Source organism: Sinocyclocheilus rhinocerous, unplaced genomic scaffold (genome assembly GCF_001515625.1).
Source record: "Sinocyclocheilus rhinocerous isolate Xijiao unplaced genomic scaffold, SAMN03320098_v1.1 scaffold711, whole genome shotgun sequence".
NCBI lineage: Eukaryota > Metazoa > Chordata > Actinopteri > Cypriniformes > Cyprinidae > Sinocyclocheilus > Sinocyclocheilus rhinocerous.
In genome coordinates, this window is record NW_015641018.1 from 19041 (window position 1) to 41752 (window position 22712).

Genomic DNA, 22712 nt, shown 5'->3' on the forward strand with positions numbered 1-22712 from the left:
GCAGCCGCCTACTCTCGCCTTCATTTCAGGCAAGGCGAGGCGCATCTCAAACAAGCCTATTGATTAGCTTGTTCAGGTGTGTTTGATTAGGGTTGGAGCTGAACTCTGCAGGACTGTGGCTCTCTAGGACCGAACTTGCCTACCTCTGATCTAAAGATAACCATAAATAAAGACTGAAACTTGACAATATAATAGTTTAGTTCAGAATTCACTTAAGTATATACTTTACATATTAAAAATGTTGAAAATAATTTTTACCCACTAACTCTAGCACTCTCTTTCCTAATTCTATTTTATCTATTTGTTTTCTTTTTTATTTACATATAAAAAACAAATAAATAAAAAAAGCAACACCTGAGCCTCTAACTCTTGCACTCTCTATTCTATTTCTATTCTAACTCCTTTTTTTCTTTTTATTATAAAAAACGACCTGCATTCTCTATTCTTTTGACTTGTTTTATTTAAAAAAAAAGACCCTCTAACACTAGCATTGCCTATTCTTTTTTTCTATTCTATCTACTTGTTTTCTTTTTATTTATTATATACAAAAAACCTTTTATACTGTGTTAGACTAACTGAGACTGGTCACAGCTATTACATAGGCTATTTGTTGATTTTGATTGCTTATGTTGTCCATATGGGTCCCCTATCAATATACCCAGTGAATTTCTCTCATTTACATTACAAACCTGGATTTTAATAATGCACACGAAACTAATTTTTACTAGGTTAATTTTATTGCGCGATATGGCAAAATCTGGCAACACTGTGCTCCGCGTTCATGGCATTGTGAATGTGCTTGCGGCAGCGGTGGTGCCGGAAGGGGGAGCTGCGAATCCGTCCCCGCCTTCACGCTACAGGACAGCCCGGGGTCTAGCGCTGTCACATCAGGCCTACTTCCGTCAGCTCTATCGCAAACATTATTGTTCAAAAATAACATTTTCAGCCATCCAAGCAGCACGTTTGTGTATTTTCCAATACGGTAGGACATGTTTGCAACCGGCCGCAGCGGGGTTTAAACCGTTTCATTTATATGAGTAGCATAATAAGCACACGGCACGACATAAATCGCACTTAAATATTGACAAATGTGTTTGAGTGCAGAAATAACGAGATATAGCAAAGTAAACGGACTTTACATGTGCACGGCCAGCTTTAGTTCAGTTTTAGTGGGGTTTTTGTTTTTTGAACGGCGTGTTTTGGCGGAAATTGCTTTGGGTTTTATTTAAGGTAGCATGGAACGATTAGCACGCGAGCTCATGTTAGCTACACAACTGCGCGCGCGTTGCCACATTTACTGCGGGAATAATGACTAATATCGCATAGCGGCGTGTCATAAATGTATTTAGTATCGTAATGTAGGTCCTTGCACTTTTTTCTGGGGGTTTTTAAGTTTCATTTTACAAAGGTTAGCGAGTTAGCATTGATGCTAGCATATTTTCGAGGCAAAAGCATTGAGTGGTCCAGTATGTGATTGACCATAAGCGAAGCTGGCCTTCAGTCACATACAATTATAATTATTGCTTGTGTATTAATTAAAAAATGTCATATTTGATCATTCAGAATGAGGTTGGCTTTGTGATTTGAGAGCAACCTCAAAGCAACTCGTTTATTTTGCTCGAGGGGTCCAAAGTCCAGCAAGGGTAGAGGGAGTTTCTGTCTGAATGCTTTAAACACAGAGCTCTTCATCGTTACCAAATCACATGAAACACCTTTAGCCTCCAGTTTATACAATTTAATCTAAACTGCAAAAGGATGCATGCAGATTTCATATGTTTATTGTTGGATGGGGTGCTGATGCACTATTAAAAAATGTAATCACATCTGCATTGTGCAGAGAGTGTATTGAATGCTTCATATGCCAATGTAGACATAGCAGTGATGAAAAATATCTTATTACTGTTTTTCAGGCGCACTATCCTCAAGTGCCTTTAAGCTTTTGGTTATGTTTATGTATATGGCTGATTGTATGTTAATAATTTATATAAACATAAATTACCTGTCATTAATAGAATAATAGTGACATATTTGTCTATGGACTCGTTTCACACACTGTAATTACATGTTTACGCAGTTATTAACTTTGTAAATATAGCAAGCTTAAATATACATATATAATTTTTAAAAATGTAATCTACATTTATAAAATTATACTGCTTGTTATATTACCTTGACATTACCAAAAATCTGGTAAACGCGTTTGCTTGTGTTTTTACTGAGTGAAATCAAATTTGACATCTGTTTCTCTTCTGACCATCATAATCAGTCTCTCTCTGTATTTTTTCTCTTTTTTAATAATATTTTTTTAATTTTTATATCCTAAAAAACCTATTGTGGATATTTTCTTGTGATATCAGAGCAAACGGGATTCTATTTCTTGTGGTTTCTGTTCATCAACGATAAGACTTCTGAGGACCCCCGAAATGTGAAAAGGGTCCATATAACAAATTTTATGCATACATCGTTAGTTGAAACTTTAAAGGTCATGAGAAACATGCATTCAGTTTGTCAAATTTTGACTGGTATTGTGTTCATGTCATTTGTGTTCAAGGCTCCTGTGCAGGGTGGATTGACCTGTCATGAATGAGCCCATTGAAGGCGGTGCGATCTCGTTCGACGAGTATGTGCGGCAGAAGGCGCGCACTATACCTCAGCACCGCATGAAAGAGTTTCTGGAGTCGCTGGCCTCCAAAGGCCCGGAGGTTCTGCAGGAGTTCAGTCAGCAGACCAGCGGCACCACCACCACTATGGTGTACCAGCAGGGGGCCAACTGCATCTACACGGACAGCGCAGAGGTGGCGGGCTCATTGTTGGAGCTGGCATGTCCGGTAGGAAAAGAATCACTTTTCGTTGTCATTTTAGCTGTGATTTAAAGGTGGGGTAAATGATTTCTGGTAGCCAATGTTGATATTTCAAACCACCAAAACAAACACGCCCCTACCCCAAAAGGGTCTTGCCCCTATTTTGATAGCTCCGCCCCACACATACGTACGCATCCCAGGCAACGGTTAGTTCTGTGAAACAAAGCAAAACCAATGTTACAACGTGTCTACACCGGATGCGAGCAGTGTGACAAAATACTATAGAACTCATTTTAATCAGTGATGCTGTCTACACTGGATGCGGCGCGGCACGACAAATCCCAGACAGAAAACAGTTCTATTTATGACGTATTGACACAAATTTCAAAAGATTTTCAACGGTTGCTTTATTGCCTCCAGTGTAGACAGACTGTAGCTGTTGCGGAGCGGCGAGACAACTGTCGCGTCCGGTGTAGACACGGTGTTACTCGCCTATCGAGAAGAAACGAAGCAACCTCGCCGTCCGATCGCAGGCCTTCCGCTCCTTGAGTTCTCTCCAGCGCTGGAAAACTGATCTGAAATTTACACGGGTCCTACTTCTTGTCTTATCGTAAGCCTTCTTTTGTTCCGCAGACGGTTTCCCCCCCTTTTTTTTTTTGTTGTTGTTTTTTTATCCGCCATCTCTATCTTTCTGTCGCTCGGCTCGGCTAATGTCCGTCCTGTGCACAGCTCTCTCAGTGAGTAGACACGCCCCTTACTGCTGATTGGCTACAAGTTTGTTTTGGTACTCGGCCCGACTCAGTTTTCTAAAGTGTTTTTGAAAAAATACATACCCCACCTTTAAAAAGCAAAAACTTGTGGTCAGATTTCTGCTTCACCTCTGAACAGGTGCAGGTAACATCTACACAGATCTCCCCCCAGCTGGCTGCAGCTGTGCATCAAGCTTCTGAACAGCAGATCCAAGTACAGGTTTGACTCTGTCTTTTTTTATTCTGTTCTTGTGTGTCTTACCTGCAGGGCAATTATACAACATTTACTGTGGTTGTTGGGTTAAAGGGTAGCTTGGCCAAAAATGAAAATTCAAGTCAACATTTATTCACCCTCATGTAGTTCCAAAGCTGTATGACTTACTTTCTTCTAAAGAACACAAAGAAAGTTATTTGTAAGAATGTTGGGAGACAGACAGTTTTGGTGACCACTGATGTCCAGTGTGTGTGTGAAAAAAAAAAAAAAACACTTTTCAAAATATCTTCTATTGTGTTTAACAGAAGACGGTAAGGTTTAGAATGACATGACACTTTAGACATTCAACATTTGGGTTTAAGAATTGTGTTTTCTAGGTAGACACGTTGTCTGACTTTAAATACTGAGAATAATTAAAAGCTTCAAACTGCCAGGGGCATTTTTTTCCTATGAAGGGAGTGTAAATTTAATCTTTCATATTTCGTTAGTGTAGATCATGAGTTTCAGGCATGATGGCTGGTGCTACCAATCGTGTTTATTATCCAGCCTGTAGATAGAATGTCTGCTTTGTCTTGTCGATTTAGTATCTGTTCACCACAGAAAAATCAGTAACTCTGGAAATATTTCAAAATCGATCTGTCCTGAAACTAGTTGCCCTCATGATTGCTTTGGAGTTGCTTACATTATAAGCATCGTATTAGAATTTGTAGGCATCTCAAATGCAGTGTGAATGTAGCACCTTTTCAATGAACTTATTGGCAGCATCTTGTCAGCATCACTGCTCCGGGTGTGTGTGTTCACTGCTGTGTGTGTGCACTTTGGATGGGTTAAATGCAGAGCACTAATTCCAAGTATGGGTCACCATACTTGGCCACATGTCACTTCACTTGTCAAGTCTTTTTTTTTAGAAGGAAAGAAATAACATTTACAGTATTCGTATTCTTTAAGAAAAAAAATTAAGCTAGATATTTTGTTGCTGAAGAAATGAATACTTCTATTTAGCATGGATTAAAATTTTTTAAATTGATCAAAAGACAAGTTCAAGTTACTTGAAGCAGTAAAGACATCTATAATAAAATATATATAAAAAATATAATAAAAAAATATTTAAAAAAAACCTTCTGTATTAAATAAAAACGGTTCTTATTCTTGAAAGTTGTTCAGAATTAATATTCTTGAAGAATCTTGGGGAAAAAACAAACAAACATTGATGTGTTAGATCTAGCCCCGGATGCCAGATCAGCATCCGGGGCTATGCTGAACAGTGAACAGCAAGTCTTGTCTGGTACCCAAAACTGTATTAACAGTCTTTTATCAACTAAGAAGAATGATAGAATAAATAATAGAATAACTGATCAGTGAATAAATCAATGAAATGAGTATACAGTAGGGCTGTGCGATATTGAAGAAAAATGCGATATGTGATACCTTGTTAAAAAATTCGATATTCGATACGATATTGCTTAAAGTGTGTAAAATCAATTTCAATTATATTTTAAAATATTTAAAAATGAAAATTATATAACCAATTTGTTTCACATTCTTTCTTAGAAAAGAAAGAATCACTATAACTCCTGAAAGTGACCAGCACTGTTTAGCATTACATAAAAAGTAATGTCACAAATCAGAAAATGTAATTTTAACATCAGTGTGATAATCAACTTGGTGTTCGCGCGCCGTCTGAAACGCATCTCTCTGTGTGCGCTCGCGCTTTGCACGTGTGCGGCAGAACTGAAGATACGCTGTGCGAGATGCGGCTTGTGCGCGCGCTTCAGGTGTGAGTCAGACAGCAAGACGAGACGGCAAAGAGTTGTTTTCTGCAACTTATTGCACTTAACTCTTTTTAACGTCACTCTGCTATATGCGTCAGACTAAAACTTTGACCTTTTGCAACGTTTTGGTTTAAGTAGCCTATTATTAAAATGATTCAGATATCGCACGCCCTTGCGATATGCATATTGCGATATTTACATTCGCGATATTTCGATATATCGTGCAGCCCTAGTATACAGTATAAACGATTAAATTATTATTATAAATGATTGATTAAATGGAATAATACAATGAGTAAATGATTATAAATGAATGAATGAATGAAGAATAGGTTAATATAAAAGAAAGTAAAACAAAACACAAATGTATGATTGTTCTCTTGAAGCGATACACATTGTTTGAGTTTGAGGATCCTTTCAGATGATAAGAAATGTTAGTTGAACACTAAATCAGCATATTAGATTTTATCCCCAAAGTTTTCCATATATACCAACCTGTGAATTTTACATATTCATAAACACACTTTTGTAGGAGAATGATAACATACATTGCAAAACCAGATTGAGACCTTATTCCAGATTAGCAGGATGTGCTTTTTATTGAGCCCTGATCTAAATACCTCTCCATCTCTTTATTGGCAGGTGCAGATCCAGGGGGAGCAGGGTCAGGTACTTCAGGTGGCCTCTCCCACCCAACAGCAGCTACAAGGAGTTACCACTACTCAGCTGGTACAACAGGGAGAACTCACAGAGGAACAACAGCAACAGGTAATGCACACCAATACATGATCGGCTTCTACATTTATGCATTTTAGATTCTAATCGTAATGTGTATTTGACTCACAGCTCCAAGCCCAACTGGTGGCAGCGGTTGCAGGAGGTCAGCAGATTCAGATCCAGACTGTGGAGGCTCTCTCCCCTCCTCAGCAGCAAGGTTCCCCCAGGGAGGCAGAGCGGCGACTTGGAGGCTCACCCGCTGTACTTCAGCCTGCAAAGAAACGCAAGGTGGACGTCCCGACAGTTGTGTCCTACTCGCTTCCTCAAGGGCAGCAGCTGGCTACTGTATTGGCCATCCCACAGGGCCAACAGCAGGGTTACTTGTCACTTCGACCAGACCTGCTGACCGTTGATAGCACCCATCTCTACAGTGCCACTGGTACCATCACAGGCCCAGCCGGTGAGACCTGGACCATACCTGTGTACTCTGCCCCACAGCAGCAAGGTGTGGCCCACATCGCCATCCCTCAGGAGGCCTACAGCACCATGCAGGTACAGGCCTCGCCTACTGATAAAGACAAGGACAAGATGTTAATCGGTGCATGTCAGGCTGGCTCTGGAGTGACCACTCAAGAGGAGGTTGTACATTCGCTGTTCCCAGCGCAGTTTATGAATGGAAACATTCACATCCCTGTAGCAGTGCAGACCGTAGGGGGTGCTTACTCTGGGACGACACAGGCTTTGCACATATGGGATCCGCAGCAACAGCAGCAACACATACAGGATGGAGAGGCTCAGGAACAACAGCTCCACCTGCAGGTGAACACATTCTAGGAGGAATGCTGCATGCTTAAGTATTCATAACCCCCAGGCTGTCTCAAGTCATTTTGCATTTCTTCAGTGGGTGATGTGCATTTAACTGTGAAGGATCACTTATACATATCAAAACAATGTGGCAATGATGGTTTTCTGTGTTTTTAGGTGCAGACAGAGGCAGAACCACAGGTAGAACCTCCTCCAGAGCTGGTCCTCCCCAACACGCTGAAGCCTGAGGAAGGGCTGGATGTGTGGAGGCTGTGGGTTCAGCGCAAAAATGCTGAGCTGGACAAGAATGAACAAAATAAGCTGGCACCGATAGGACGTGAGTTAATGTTTTCATCGCTACCTCTGTCTTTATACCGCCGCTGAATTTAGGATTGTTACTAGATTTTAGTTTCAGTAGGCAATAGCAATATGAGTGACATTTTATGATTCTTGATTCCATATTTGATACCACAGCTTTGGAACACATGCAGTGATTTAATGCAATTTTTAAAGAGGACCTATTGTGCCCCTTTCACGAGATGTAAAGTCTCAGATGTCCCAAGATGTCCGATGCGTCTTTGAAGTTTTAGCTCAAAATACCCCACAGATCATTTATCATTCCATGCTGAAAAATACCATTTTTAAAAGGAAGCAAAAACATGCTCTTTTTGTGTATGTATCTTTAAATGCAAATGAGCTGCTGCTTGCTGCATTTACAGGCTGTGCCTTTACAGCTCCTGCCTCGCATACTCTGCCAATACAAAACATATGTTTGGTCATGATTATCATATCTATTATGTTCACGTTCTTTGACATCATATAAATTTATTATTTGCACGCGTTTTAAAGTCATTTAAGTTTAAACTTCTGATATATGGTTTTCTGAGCACACTTGCACAGAAAGCTGGCTGTCAGATGGCATGTCGCGGGAGTCCCCTTTCACATCTTATTTCACGTCTTATTTCACATCTTAAGGTTATGTCAAAAATACATAAACTCGCTATTTTTTTTATCACAATAGGGTGGTTGTTTACACACATTGCTGACACATAATTATGTTCGAAAACAATACAAAAGTGAATTTTGCATAATAGATCCACTTTAACATGTCGCTATAAACAAAAGCAATAGTCAAGTCTCCTTTATTTATATAGTGCTTTTAACTATACAGATTGTGTCAAAGCAACTGTACAGCATTAATTAGAAAAATAGTGTCAATAATGCAAAATGACAATAGTAAACACTCATTTTTCAGTTAAAGGCAGTTCATCATTGAATTCAGTGATGTCATCATCCAGCTCAGTTCAGTTTAAATAGTATCTGTGTGCCTTAATGCGTTTCGTAATCGTGTGCACACACGCATGTAAGCATTAAAGCAGCTACCAATCAGCACTTGGATACAGAATTGGGTCAGTAGTTGGTACTATAAAATTGTTATCAATAGTTCAATCATACAGTTCTTTCTTTAAATATCTTGAATAGTATAGAAAGAGTAGACTTATGTTGTTTGCCACATGTACAAACGAAAAATGCAATTCATGTATTTATTCAGCTAAAAACTGTAAGTAGAAAACATGTCTTCAAGTTGTTGTTTTTTTTCAAATATTTGTGGTCAGTTTTTTTTAAAAGAAAGTTTAAGAAATTAATAATCAGGAAGATTAAATTATAATAAAACAGACGTTTTTTAAAGTTGTAATAATATTTCAAAATGTTGCTATCAAATAAATGCAACCTTTGGGGAGAAAAGGAGATTTATTTCAAAAACACAAAACTTCCCACCCCAAAACTTTCTAACAGTAGTGTATATGGTTTATTTATTTATTTTGCAAAATTGCTTAAATTTTTCATTTTAGTTAGGTCTTAAAAGGTCCCTTAACCATATATAATGCATGGTCAAAACTGTGAACTGTTTCTGTTAAGCATCTAGTGATGTTTATTTGCAGCAAGATGAATGTCTGTGTCTGCAGGTCGACAGCCCCTGCGCTTCCAGGATGATCTTGTGTCAAGTTCAGTGGGCGAGCTGAACTTGGCTCTGTCTTTGATGACCCAAGAGGCTCGTGGGCTGGAGGGGGAGCCATTTGAACCTGATTCACTATACTATGTATTTTTATGTATACAGAAAGTATGTCTTCATATTTTTGTTTCTGCTGATTATGTTGGATCATTAGTTTGCATAAGCTGATTTCCTTCTCTTTTTTTGTTTTGTACAGTACATGTTTGAGAACGGCAGAGTAGACGACATCTTCTCTGATCAGTACTACAGCCGGTTTTGTCAGTGTTTACACAAAATTCTTGAAGAGTGGAGGCCCAGTGTTCACCCTCTTGGTAAGATGTTTGTGTGTGCTTTTAAATGAGTTTTGGAAAATGTATGTTAATTGCCTTTGTATTTGCCAGGCTACATTATCCCAAGTCATGTGACAGAGGAGATGCTGTGGGAGTGCAAGCAGCTGGGAGCTCATTCTCCATCCACTCTCCTTACTACACTGATGTACTTCAACACCAAGTGAGTCTCCTTCTCTTCAAAAATGATGGCAGTGAGTGCTCAGCAGTTATAGTGTTGTGTCTCTGCACAGGTTCTTCCACTTGACCACAGTGGAGCAGCATATGAAAGTGGCCTTCTCCAAAGTGCTCAGACACACCAAAAAGAATCCCAGCAACCCTAAAGACAAGAGCACCAGCATCCGCTACCTGAAAGGAGTCGGGCCACACCATGTTGGACAGAAAGGTTAGGAGGCAGCCACAAAAGAAGGCTGGATGTTTTCAAATGTTACAAGACAAATATAAATTTTACCCTTGTGTATAGTGTAAACAACCTTTCAAAAGTTTGGGGTCAGTATAATTTTATTGTTGCTCTCCAAAGCCGCATTTATACATGTATAAAATTTTTTTTTTTTTAAAGTTCAAATGGCAATCATTTTAAATATTATTATACATTTAAGATAACTGTTTTCTTTTTTGATATACATTAAAAAGTAATTTATTATTAATTTTCAGCGGCCATTACTCCAATTTTCAGTGTCCCATGATCCTTCTGTAATAACAATTATTATCAGTGTTGAAAAATGTTGAGCTGCTTGATGTTGAAACATTTCCAAAGTTATACAGTTATCAGTGATCAACCAATTTGGGATTTCAGCCAATGCAATAGCTATATCTAGAGTAACCGGATGTAATACTGGAAATTTGACAATATTTCTACCAAATGAGACACTAAATTGCATATTCAATTAAATCACAAACTATTTGTGAAACAAAAATTTTTTTGTAGTCCTGGCCATGGAAACTTCTACAGTGAATAATAATAGTCAGAAATCGTTTTTGTGTGTGTGTGTTCTATTATTGTGATTTTGCCATTAACAAATGAATGGAAGAGTTATAGAAAGTCATAAGTGCATTGGTCAAAAACTGTGGGAAGTCATAAATCACATCTATTATTGTTCTAGTGACAGATGACATGTACGCAGAGCAGGCGGAGGACCCAGAGAACCCGCTGCGTTGTCCTATCAAGCTCTATGACTTTTACCTCTTCAAATGGTGAGCCACTGATTTTATCATATGCTAATGCAATAGCTGGCGCAATTTAAAAAAATGTATTATAAATAAAACGTACCTTTTCTGTATCTTCCTCATTTTTTTGTCTGTCCTCAGCCCTCAGACTGCAAAGGGTCGTAATGACACCTATTACCTGACGCCAGAGCCTGTTGTGGCTCCCAACAGCCCTATTTGGTACTCCACTCAGCCAATCACGAGCGAGCAGCTGGAGCACATGCTAACACGCATCATGATGGTGCGGGAAATCCAGGAGATAATCTCCATCGCACAGGCCAACGTACACTGAGAAAAGACGAGGGCAAGCAAAAGAAAGCAAGATGGAATAAGAGAGAGGCATTCTCCAGCGCTCATCATGCCATCATCCTCTCCTTTCTCAAGAGACTGAATCAAATAGCCTCTGCAGTGTCTCCTTATATTTCACCCATGATTTAAAGGCGAGCGAAGAGGTTCAAGAGGGGTTTTCAGTGAACTGGACATGCATACAAGCCTTTTTTTGTTTTAGATACAGGAACTATTTCAGTTTGTTCCTCTAATGACCACTGAAACGTATTTGCCCAGATCCCTTGATGTGTGCATTTTCTCTTTCTGCCATGTATGTTACGCTCCATCCTTCTTCCCACTGTCCTCTTGTTTATTTTCTTTAAGTGCAGAACTGTAAGGATCTGGTGGTTTTTAAGACTGCAAACTAAACTTAAGTGATTATTGGCAGTGGACTGGAACACCATGTGATGGTCAGGTGTAAACACATTTAAAAACATGGCTTCATCCATCCTTAACACTTAACACAACCCCTGCTCACCCCCTGGAGCTTGCAGTAGCAGAGTTCACGTACCTGAGGAGTGTATTATACATGAAGACACTTTAGTTCTGTTTTTATTTTTTATATATATATATATATATATATATATATATATATACATACATACATGCATCTATGGTAACCTGATATGTATTAATGTGATAGTGGTGCTGGAGAATTGAAGCCTGTGTTTTCAAACATGCCTTTTTGTACAGTGAATTACCTGTATGTGTCGTCTTTGACCCTTTTTGCAGTCCCTGGTCAGTTCTGTCACACAAGCACAAGTGGGCCTCATGACAGAAACAGAATAAATTTCTGCATAAGTAGTTCACAAAACTATTATTACATGCATTATTGAATTGAATGCAACAATTCACACAATTATTTAGTAAAGAATTTGCACAAGGGATATGCTGTTATTAAAATTCTAGCCAATGAGAATTTTCATGTTATTAAAATGCTATACTAATTTTTTTCCCCTAAATAAATAAAATAAATGAAGGTTCTCCACCAGCAAACCTCCAAGTGATTAATTTAAAAAGACAAAACATGCATTAAATCACTAAAAGATATTTATTTTAATTTGTCCCCTCAAAAACAGTTTTGGATTCCCACTATCTAAAACCCTGTAGCCAGATTTTTTAAAGTACTATTTCTAGACCTGTTTTTATCGGTTAGAAATTAAACAAATTTTTTAATTCTTATCCTTAATCTTTATGCAGAAAATCACAGACAACTGGAAAAGTCATTGAGCCTTTTATTGTTGATTACCACTGCTTTAGATGCTATATGTGAATTTAGGCATCTCAACATTACAATAAAAAGTATGAAAACAGGATATTCAAAATTTGTTTTAGAAGATGGTGATATAAATGTAAAAATAGGGCAAATGTGTATGCACAAGTAAATGTACAACATCAACCAATAATGATTATTTAAAAAATCTAATGTTGGCTGATAAATTATATGGTACATGTATATTGTGGATCCCTAATTTGCAGTCATTACGTAATTCACAGGTGAAGCAGAGATATAATTTTTCTTCATAAAACGCTTTCAATGGTCTTTTATTACAAAGTCTGGACAAAAAAACATTCAGAATACACAACAATGTAATGTCCGCTTTGTACATGATCTTTTCTACAGTCAAAGTCAAATCCACCCCACTTCCTCCTCTCAATACAAATGTAATACTTTTTCAAATGGAGTTGCTAGCTGTGATCCATCTCATTCTTTTCCCGGTAGTGGGATCTGTAATCTCTTTAAGGTGTTGGTGAAGTATTTAGGAAGGGGACAGGACACGGTGATGTCACTGTGACCTTTGACCCCTGGCAGGATGATCCTTCGGGAGTGCAGGTGAAGAGGGAGGTATCGTGTTTTACTCTGCACCAGGCCCAGCCGTCGCAGTATGCCCTCTGGCAGCTTCTGTAATCCGAAATGTGAGACCCGCGTGTGGTCAGTCTTCAAACGTGACAATGAGTCATGTCTCAAGAAAACACTACACCACCTCTTGATTATTCATTATCAACACAACACTTACTATGTTCATAGACTAAACAAATACTGTAGTAAAACTGGACCTAGACTTGAATAGGTTGTGTATCTGAATCTTTTTGGTGAGAATAAGAGACTTCTTTCGAAAACATTAAAAAAATCTTTTGAATGGCAGCATAGCTTCATATTTCAAGGAACCAATGCTACAACACTTGTTGTATTTATTATACCTGTGGTGCTAGTTTGTTCCAGTGAGCATATTTGTGGTCTCCAAGAATGGGGCAGGTCAAAGCAAGAGCCATGTGCACGCGAAGTTGGTTTTTCACACCTAAAACACACATTGGTTCTGGTCATCATATGCTTAAATGTCTTCTTTTACATAAATCAAAACACGATGTTACATTATATATGGGTAAACCTAGCAACATTTACAATAATTAGCGAATATAGGGCAGTTAGGAGTCAGGTACGGTTTTCACATGTCATGGTCAGTCAATACCTGTGACAGGCTGCAGTTCCACCAAACTGCAGCCACTGGTGCTGTCCAGAACCCGATACTGCGTGACTGCACTGTGTGCCTGTCGATGAGCTCTTACCCTGGTCACTCCATCTCCCTCCTCACTCACTTTGAACAATGGGCTCAGACCCATCTGAGCAGAATAAACATACATACATACTTTAATTCTAGTAAAGTAAGAAAACTGGAGGAGAATTCTTAAAAAATCGGTTTTCTAAATGCATTATACTTATCTTATTGTGAACAATTCATGCTCACCAATGGATGCTCTGCAGTGAATGGGCGCCGTCAGAATGAGCGTCCAATTGGCTGATAAAAACATCACAATAATCCATAAATAATCCACATTACTCCCTTCCCAACCTTATGTAAAGTGAAAAGCTGTGTGTTTGTGAGGTGTTTTAAAGTAAAACTGACACCTCTGGTCAAAAGTCTATGATCCATAATAACACTTCCTCCAGGAAAATAGTCCATCCTCGGTTGACCTTTTAGAGCCGTTTTGGACTGTTTTCACTTGTAAATAGTGTTTGATCTGTGCATACTTCTCTCCCGAGTCAGATGAGACAACTTTTTCAACGGAGAAAACAATATGATTAAGGACTTGTTTGAAGTTAAAAGCATCTCAATGATGGATTTCTTTCTTACAAACATGCAGCTTTTCACTTTACAAGATGTTAAGTGATGGACGGGAGTCTTGTGGATTACTGTGATGTTTTAATCAGCTGTTTGGACTCTCATTCTGACGGCACCCATTCACTGAAGAGGATCTACTGGTGAGCAAGTGATGTAATGCATAAATACATTTCTCTAAATCTGTTGAACGATGAAGAAACAAACTCATTTACATCTTGGATGGCCTGAGGGTGAGCATTTTAATAATTTTCTTTTTATACGGTTTTTAAAAAGAGGTTAGAATAAGAGATGGTTTTTATATACACAATATACTGTTACCTTAAAATGCGGCTGAGGTCCCGTGACCTCCTTCTCTATAATGGGAATGTCAATCACTCCCTCGGATGGAACGGGCACACCTACAGTGACTGCCCTGAACACAATAAGTGGGATTATGTTTAAGTTACTGTATGCTGCTACAAGAGAATCAGTTAGCAATAAGCAAAAAAAAATATGTTGCACTAGACAACTTAATGGGATGCCACAAATAAATTACCCTTTCAAAATCAATTGCATCCAACTGAAGACAGGCAACAAATTAAAGTTTTGAAGTTTAACTTACAAGTATTTCCTTTCCACTTTGTGTGATCTGATGAGTGTTTGGACATGTTCAGCGGCTTCCTCTGTTTTAGCCAGGATCAAAGCTCCAGTATTTTCTTTTTCCAAGCTATGACAAAGGTGCAACTGTGCTCCTGCCTGCATGCCATCAGTTATCTTTGCTAGCAAAGGCAGACATTCTACTATGCTGTTTCTGATGCCATCTACATCTATGAGAATGGAACAAGGAAATGAATAAGTTAGTATATCCAAAGACCTGTATTATGCAATCATGTAAGACTCATATTATCAGGTATGTACTTAAATGGACTAAATTAGCCCTCTGGTGGTCTTTTGAAAAGAATTTACTTTTTTTTTTTTTTTTTTTACACACATATATGAACAGAGAATGAACACCAGTTCAAAATAAAAGTCATTGGTCAGCGTGATATTACATTTAGCAAAATCAGACCAATAGATTAGTTCGAGAATCGAATTACACTGGTCACGCTGTACGTTTTTGATTCATTAATTGATTCGTTTTCAATTCATGAATCATCCCTCATATCAATTTGCTAAAAAAAACTTATTGTAGAGTAGACCAAATTCTAAAATATTATTCAGAATATGACAGTTTGGTCAGAAATAGGCTATGAGCTACCTCAATAAGTATTTTGGACGAACTTAAAATGTATGAATGTCATTGAGATAAAATATTAAACAATCTGCAAACAAATGTAGCTTTTGAGCTATTTGAGCTATTTCTTTTTTACCAAAATAGGTAATTTTAGTGCAATTCAAAATAAAAGGCACTGGGCAGAGTGATATTAAATAAATATATTCAATATAAAAATACAAAACAAACAAAAATATGTTCACATATTTCATTCACAGAATGTTTTGATTCACGAAATTCACGAAAAGAGTCGTTTGTTAGAGAATTAGACTATGTGCACATTGTATGTTTCTGACTCACTAAAAAGAACCATCACGAGAGCCATAAAAACGTGGAACCGGTTTTAAATACACGTTCAGCTCTAGTAAAGACTTCAGATATACTTTGAAATGGACTTTGGACCTAGTTGTCAGTAAATAGGTTGATCAACAGGGTTGCAGCCGTACAAAATGTATATACAAACAACAGCAAATCATTTGTTATCATTCATGCTTTCTTAAAGGGGTCTGAAAAAAAAGAGGGCACATTCCTCCTAAATATTGTCTAGAAATGCATACGGACAAGTCTGTAGTACTATATGACATATTTAAAAAAAAAAATGTGTGGTGTGAAGAAGAAGAAAGAGAATCTATGTGTGCAGAGAATGTGTGTATCTTTGAAGGGAGGGCTGCGCGTGAATAATGAATAATGGCTGGGTTTGTGCTCACAGCTGAGTGAATTAAACATGAAGCCAGCACTAGAAACTTACAGGTATGTTCTCTCTCTTTCTGTCTTTATACAGATACATAATATCAGATTTACATCTTTTTGTCTGTTCTATGCTCTAATGAAATAAAAAGCCCTCAAACACTTTTTAGAAACACAATAATTTCCTTGAAAACAAATCTCATAAACCTCAGGCAAGATCTCAAGTGTGGTCAAGAGAGTGAGTTTACGGTTTGAAATAGTCTTTTGATAGCTGGTTAGGCTGTCTAAATGAACCGCCTGTCCTGCTGGTTGGGGGTCAGCAGCCGCCTGCATGGTATCTCATGACAGCCTGGTGGAATTTGAGCTCCCACAGGCCACTGCTTTATATGCTCCTATCAGGTCCTCGATGTTTGTGAGTGATAATGTGCCATTTCTTTTCACAAATGGAGCGTGGCATAACTGTTTGTAGAAGAGCAGAGACAGACAGATAATGTCCAGACTCTCATTTTCAGTCGGGTACTTCCTTTTATTCTACACTAGAGCTTCATCATTCAGCTCATCACAGATATCGGATGTTGTCAGCCACTTTATACCCCATAAGGGCCACCAGTGATGGACGAATAATACTAGATAGGTGGTGTGCTGGAACCCATCCCTTGACAGGTGTAATATTAGGCTACACATCTTCCTCAGCTCCGCAGATCAAGTTTCAAACAGGATTCCCCAGGTAAGATGCTTAAGGGGCGTTGATGTCATTGTACGGAAGTGAGTTGGACCACACTGCTGGGCACAGATAGCAGTGCCACTGAAGACAATAGGAGGACAACGTGGGAGTTTCAACAGGAATTCGGACAGCTGGACCATCGAGGGGATTTGGGATGTCGCACCAGACGGGTATTCATGGTAAGCACCATTACACTGCAGCCCATATAGATTTATAAAATTTTCAATTTAGAATAAATCACTTTATGTTTTTTCTTTATCTTCTTTTAGTGAAAGAAAAGCATGCATTTTGAGTTAGAAGTGTAAAAGATACTATGAAGATATGCAAAAAGTTTAAAAAAAGAGGGACTTTGGAATAAAACCTGTAAAAACTCTAGATTAAAAACTTTTGCATCAAAATCTGGCATTGAACTTTTTCAGAATTGCATGGAGTCTATGTGCAAATGTGTTAAACTACGGGCAAAGGGAACTATCTATTTAAAAAGAAAATGTTACTACTAAAAATAAAATTTTTGAGAAGGAATATTGATAGCTCTGCTTAATTCTGGGTTTTAGCAAACAAACTTTAGGTTCTACAGTATAGTGGTCTATATATATTTTTCAAATAGAGAGATAATATTATGCTGTGTTTTATGTGAATGATGATGGGAGGTAATTTAAGCTTACGGGCGGAAGCGCTGTTCCTCATCCATCTCACCTGCACCTACATCATTTATGAGTCCTGATGTTACCATGGTGAGGCCAAGAATGAGGCACAGGCCGCAGTGTGGAAGCAGTGTAAAATTTCCTTTGTTTCAGTCAATTTTCTTGGTCTTGTTATAATTTATAACATGAAATACTAGGCCTATGTAATGGGGTCGTCTCTCGCTATTCTTATGATGATTAAAGGTTTGTGGCATAAACTAATTCTTAGGCTTACTCACTGTATCCTGTCTCTGTTGTATTGTCATATGTTGTATTCTTCTCTACTGAAACCAGCAACTCCCGACTTGAAGGAGTTCCTCGTGAAGGCGAGGAGGGGCGCTGTCAGAGTGGTGAAGATTGTTATAAGGAGCGGTGAGTAGGAGCATTTGTTTGTGAGACCATCTGTATATGTAGTATAATATTAGTATTTCAATACCCACAGCATGGTTTTGTTTGAGCACAAATTTGATGGTGCTTTTGATTAGTTTACTGCTATTTACCCTTTCCAATTAATGAATCAGGCCTCACATTAATTTGTAATAACATAATACCTACTGTAGAGTAAACCAAGTTCTAAACTATTACTTAGAAGATCACATATTGGTCATATCATTTAGAAAAGTATTTGGACACTCAAGTCATACTTAAATATTACATTTCTGAGTCAAAAAAGAGCGGCACTTGATTGTATTAGATGTAAACTTGTAGTGTAATTCAAATCTTAGGATTATGTTTTTAAAAATGATAATATTAATGAAATAAATAGCCACTTAAGTGTATTTAAAGTGAGTACACTTTTAGGACCATGTTTCGGAACACTCTTAGGTACACTTTAAAAAAAGTGCATGTAATGTCAAATTAAAAGTATCTCTTGAAAGTCTCTTGAAATTTGTCATGCTTTCAGTATTCTGATGTGTTGACTAACATCGTAAAGCACATGTAAAGTGGACTACTTGATTAAAAATGTACCTGTAGTGTGTTATTTTACATACACTAAATTGTAGTGCAATAAAAGTAGCCTACAATAAAAAAAATAATTGTGAAATTACATGGAAAGATGTACTTAGTCCTACTCAAAAGGCACTCTGAAGTTCAACTAATTGCATTTAATATAAATGTAAATTATAATACATTTCATTAAGTGCAATTAACATGCAATTAAGTGTCCAGAAACAGTACATTCAGTTCACATTAAAGAATGTTATTTATTTTTTAAGTATATTTTATTTAAGTGTACTTTATCATAGGGGTACCACTTTCATCATTTAGATGTTGTTTTATCATTTAAAACCTAACAAACATATAGATGTTTTGCTTAAAAGTGTGCTTTTGCTATCTTGTAAAATAAATTACACTTGTTTTGATGTTTTGCCATGTAAGGCTACATATGTTTACTTTAGCAAATATATTTCAGTCACTTGTTGGCTCTAAAGAATGTCAAGTAAATGTTGAGATAAATTGGACTGTGGAATGTTATCCATGCAGTGCTAGTGTATGATAACATGGCACCGTGCTGTTTTTGGACCCAGAGTGATAGTCAGTGCATTTATCTGGGGCTACTGCAAGTAGTCAGGGTGTGCGTTATGAGGTGTGTATGTGTGTGTATCTGTCTGTGTGTGCTTCAGAACAGCTGGTGTTGGGAGAGTACAGAGAGGTGTCTCAGAGCTGGGATCAGGACTATGACTCATGTGTCCTGCCCATGCTGGACGGTCTGGAACCCTGTTATATCCTTTACCGCCTCGACTCACAGAACCAGCTGGGATATGAGTGGCTGTTTATCTCCTGGTCGCCAGACCAGTCACCAGTAAGTAGGAAACACATGATAAAGTTGAATGGGTACGCTCAATACAAACTCTCACCCTCATATTCCATAAATAATGTTCCCTTTAACCCCTTTGGCTGAAAGTTCTGTCAGTTACCCTTCTATGTGACCATACCCATTCAATCCGCACTAGGGATGGTACGATTACCGGTTTCACGATAAATCACGATAAAATGCCCTGACGGTTAGTATTATCGTTTAAAATTGAATTATCATCAAAACCGTATTTGATTATCACGCACTACACAGGTGAGGTTAAAGATGGTGTACGCTGCTACCCGTGCCACACTGAAAAAAGAGTTTGGAGGAAGTCACCTGAAAGATGAACTGTTTGGAACAGTCCAGGTGTGTAGACAGGGGTTTATTTGAACATCAAATACAGATGAGTTGAAATTATTTTATAACTGTACTATTACAGTATATGTATTTACATACATATGTGCATAGCAATGTACAGAACGTTTAACATTTAACATTTATCTGTTTAACATTTGTTTTCTTTTCTTTCTTTTTTTAAATGACCCTGCTGCGTGGGTGTTTTGGGGCAAATAAAATTCTTTTGTTTTTAGAGCAAATAGGAACACAAAAATAATATTTTTTTGAGAAGCAGGTTGCAGAAATTCAGAAATATTCTAAGCAATCAGAATCAAGTATTCCAGATATGAGCTCATTATTCAACATTATGCGATGCCTGAAATCACGATCGACCACTCAGAATAGAATGTGTTTTCCTGACAAATGACCTTTGCCCATTTGTTTTCTGCACTCTTAAAAATCTTAAGGTTCTTTATTGGCATCCTTTAACATCCATGGAAACTTTCCACAGGACAAAAGGTTCTTCATGGTGGAAAAAGGTTATTAATAATTAATAACTGTTCTTCACACTAGGAAAAAAAAAGTTTTTTCTTTAAAGTTTCTTTTAAGAACCAGAAATGGTTCTTTTATGACATCGCTGAAAAACTTTTGGAATCTTTATCTTTAAGAGTGTAACTTTATTTAGTGGCCACATCTCTTTTTAATTTCTGTGTTTTTTTAAATTATATATATATATTTAATGTTGCAACCCATTTATTATATATATATTAGAGGCTAAACATGCTTTACAGCAGCTTAAACTCAAACGCATCAATTACATTCAACTAGTAAGTTCCACATACACACATGCAAAAAGCAAATTGTTCAGACTGCCACATATGTGACCCTGGACCACAAAACCAGTCTTAAGTCGCACTGGTATATTTGTAGCAATAGCTAAAAATACATTGTATGGGTCAAAATTATTGATTTTTCTTTTATGCCAAAATCATTAGGATATTAAGTAAAGATCATGTTCTATGAAGATATTTTGTAAATTTACTACTGTAAATATATTAAAACTTAATTTTTGATTAGTAATATGTTTTGCTAAGAACTTCATTTGGACAACTTTAAAGGCGATTTTCTCAATATTTTAATTTTTTTGCACCCTCAGATTCCAGATTTTCAAATAGTTATATCTCAGCCAAATATTGTCCTATCCTAACAAACCATACATCAATGGAAAGCTTATTTATTCAGCTTTCAGATGATGTATAAATCTCAATTTCGATAAATTGACCCTTATGGCTGGTTTTGTGGTCCAGGGTCACATATATATTTAACAGTACAGGTTGCACTGAATAAGCACATATAGTAACAGTTGCCTTCATTATACATACAAATAAAATGCGTTTGATAGTGCTGTTATATGGCTTGTTTATTTTGCATGATTTTTAAAACAGGATTCTCTACATAATATTACATTTCAGAATAAATGAAGCAACAAAACACCTAACTTCAAAATATTTATTATGCAATAAACAAACGTTGTTGTTCAAAAGTATGGGGGTAAATAAAGGTCTGGTATGCTCACCAAGGCTGCAATTATTTGATCAAAAATCTTGTAAAATATTATTGCAATTTTAAAAATGTTTCTATTCGAATATATTTTAAAATGTCAAATGACAAAGAATGAATTTTAAGCAGCCATTACTCCAGTCTTCAGTGTCACATGATTCTTCAGAAATCATTCTAATATGCTGATTTGCTGCTCACTATTTCTTCTTATTATAAATTTTAAAAAACGTTGTGCTGCTTAATACCCGTGGAAACCATGATATATTGTTTTTAGGATTCCTTGATAAATATAAAGTAAAAACAAAAAACAAAACAGCATTTATTTGAAACAGAATTGTTAGGTAGCATTGTAAAGGCATCCTTGCTGAATAAAAGTATTAATTTCTTTAAAAAAAATCTTACTGACCTTACTGAACATTTTGAATAAGAGTTAAACAATTTTACATGATCACATAGAATATTATGCCTGCTGCGCACTCCACATAATCTCCATAAACCCAATAACAAAGCACTTTTTACTGTATCATCTTTAAGCGGCTGGACACCGAACGAGAGACAATAGAGCTGGTGCACACTAGTCCTACAGAGACCAAAGATCTGCCGAGCAGAATCCCCACTGATGCCCCACGATACCACTTATTCCTGTACAAACACGCCCATCAAGGACAGGCGCTGGAAGCTGTAGGTTAGTACCAAAATATTACTGTAACTATTCTGCTAGTATCACAGTATGCCGAGTTGGCTTCTCAGTATTAGTAATGAGATTTGTTCTTCAAAGCTAATGTTTGCTATGTTTGTGTTTGAATATGTGGACCAGTTTTCATCTACTCCATGCCTGGGTATAGCTGTAGCATCAAAGAAAGGATGCTGTACTCCAGCTGTAAGAATCGACTTCTGGATGAGGTAGAGAGAGACTATCACATAGAGATCGCCAAAAAGGTACAATAACAGCAACAGTTGATCCTAATACTGTACAGTATGTTTTTTTAAATAGCTGTTGAACATCCAAGCTTCGACCTGAGTAGAAGAGTACAAGAATGTCAGATACTTGCGAATGGAAAAAAAAATCATAATTTACTCCTTACAATTTCATGTAGACCTCCAAAGTACAAAGTGCATATTTTGCTGGTAATCACGACATAAAATAAGCTATATATTGAACTAACAAGTAAAATAGTTTTACTAATAGTTTAATAGTTTTACAAATAAAATAGTTTTACTTAAAGGGGTCATATGATGCGATTTCAATTTTTCCTTTCTCTTTGGAGTGTTACAAGCTCTTGGTGCATAAAGACGATCTGTAAAGTTGCAAACACTAAAGTCTCAAAACCAAAGAGATATTCTTTATAAAAGTTAAGAGTCAGCCACACCTACCTAAAACGGCTCGTTCTAACACACCCCACATGTCTACGTCACGATGTGCGAAGATTTGCATAACACCGCCGAAATGTTCACGCAAAGAAAGAAGGCATAACTTTTATTCTCACTGTAGTATTGTTGAAACTGCCGCCATGTCGTGGAGACGCTGTGTGCTTCGTTGTGAAAGCGAAACTACTTTGTTTGGTCTTCCAAAAGAGGACACGACTACAAATCAGTGGTATTTACAACACTGTTCCA

The 22712-nt window shown here is 37.3% G+C and overlaps 3 protein-coding genes across 4 annotated transcripts in view; 2 read left to right on the top strand and 1 right to left on the bottom strand.

Annotated features, from left to right (window-relative positions):
- The first annotated feature begins 764 nt into the window (after positions 1-764).
- LOC107753772 (glutamine-rich protein 1-like) lies at positions 765-11366 on the top strand. 2 transcript variants are annotated; one of them, XM_016569990.1, is made up of 12 exons: positions 765-982; positions 2552-2828; positions 3690-3770; positions 6179-6304; positions 6383-7072; positions 7235-7394; positions 9025-9179; positions 9268-9382; positions 9452-9560; positions 9631-9782; positions 10501-10591; positions 10706-11366. In XM_016569990.1, the coding sequence occupies exons 2-12, from the start codon at positions 2580-2582 to the stop codon at positions 10893-10895; spliced, it is 2118 nt and encodes a 705-aa protein (XP_016425476.1). In that variant the 5' UTR covers positions 765-982; positions 2552-2579; the 3' UTR covers positions 10896-11366. The 2 variants fall into 2 exon arrangements, with proteins under 2 accessions (XP_016425476.1, XP_016425477.1); XM_016569991.1 differs by lacking the exon at positions 3690-3770.
- Positions 11367-12144: 778 nt separating this feature from the next.
- Positions 12145-14966, bottom strand: LOC107753773 (RNA pseudouridylate synthase domain-containing protein 4). Its single transcript, XM_016569992.1, has 5 exons — positions 14654-14966; positions 14371-14464; positions 13402-13552; positions 13133-13230; positions 12145-12833 (listed from the first exon to the last, which is right to left on the bottom strand). Exons 1-5 carry the CDS (start codon positions 14791-14793, stop codon positions 12636-12638), a joined length of 681 nt encoding a protein of 226 aa, XP_016425478.1. The 5' UTR covers positions 14794-14966; the 3' UTR covers positions 12145-12635.
- Positions 14967-16869: 1903 nt separating this feature from the next.
- LOC107753866 (twinfilin-2-A-like) overlaps positions 16870-22712 on the top strand; it is a 7473-nt gene continuing 1630 nt past the window's right edge. Inside the window, exons 1-7 of the mRNA XM_016570138.1 lie at positions 16870-16894; positions 17693-17770; positions 19024-19202; positions 19470-19565; positions 20309-20362; positions 21630-21780; positions 21913-22034. Coding sequence (XP_016425624.1) covers positions 16870-16894; positions 17693-17770; positions 19024-19202; positions 19470-19565; positions 20309-20362; positions 21630-21780; positions 21913-22034 — 705 coding nt within the window. The remainder of the gene's footprint in view (positions 16895-17692; positions 17771-19023; positions 19203-19469; positions 19566-20308; positions 20363-21629; positions 21781-21912; positions 22035-22712) is intronic.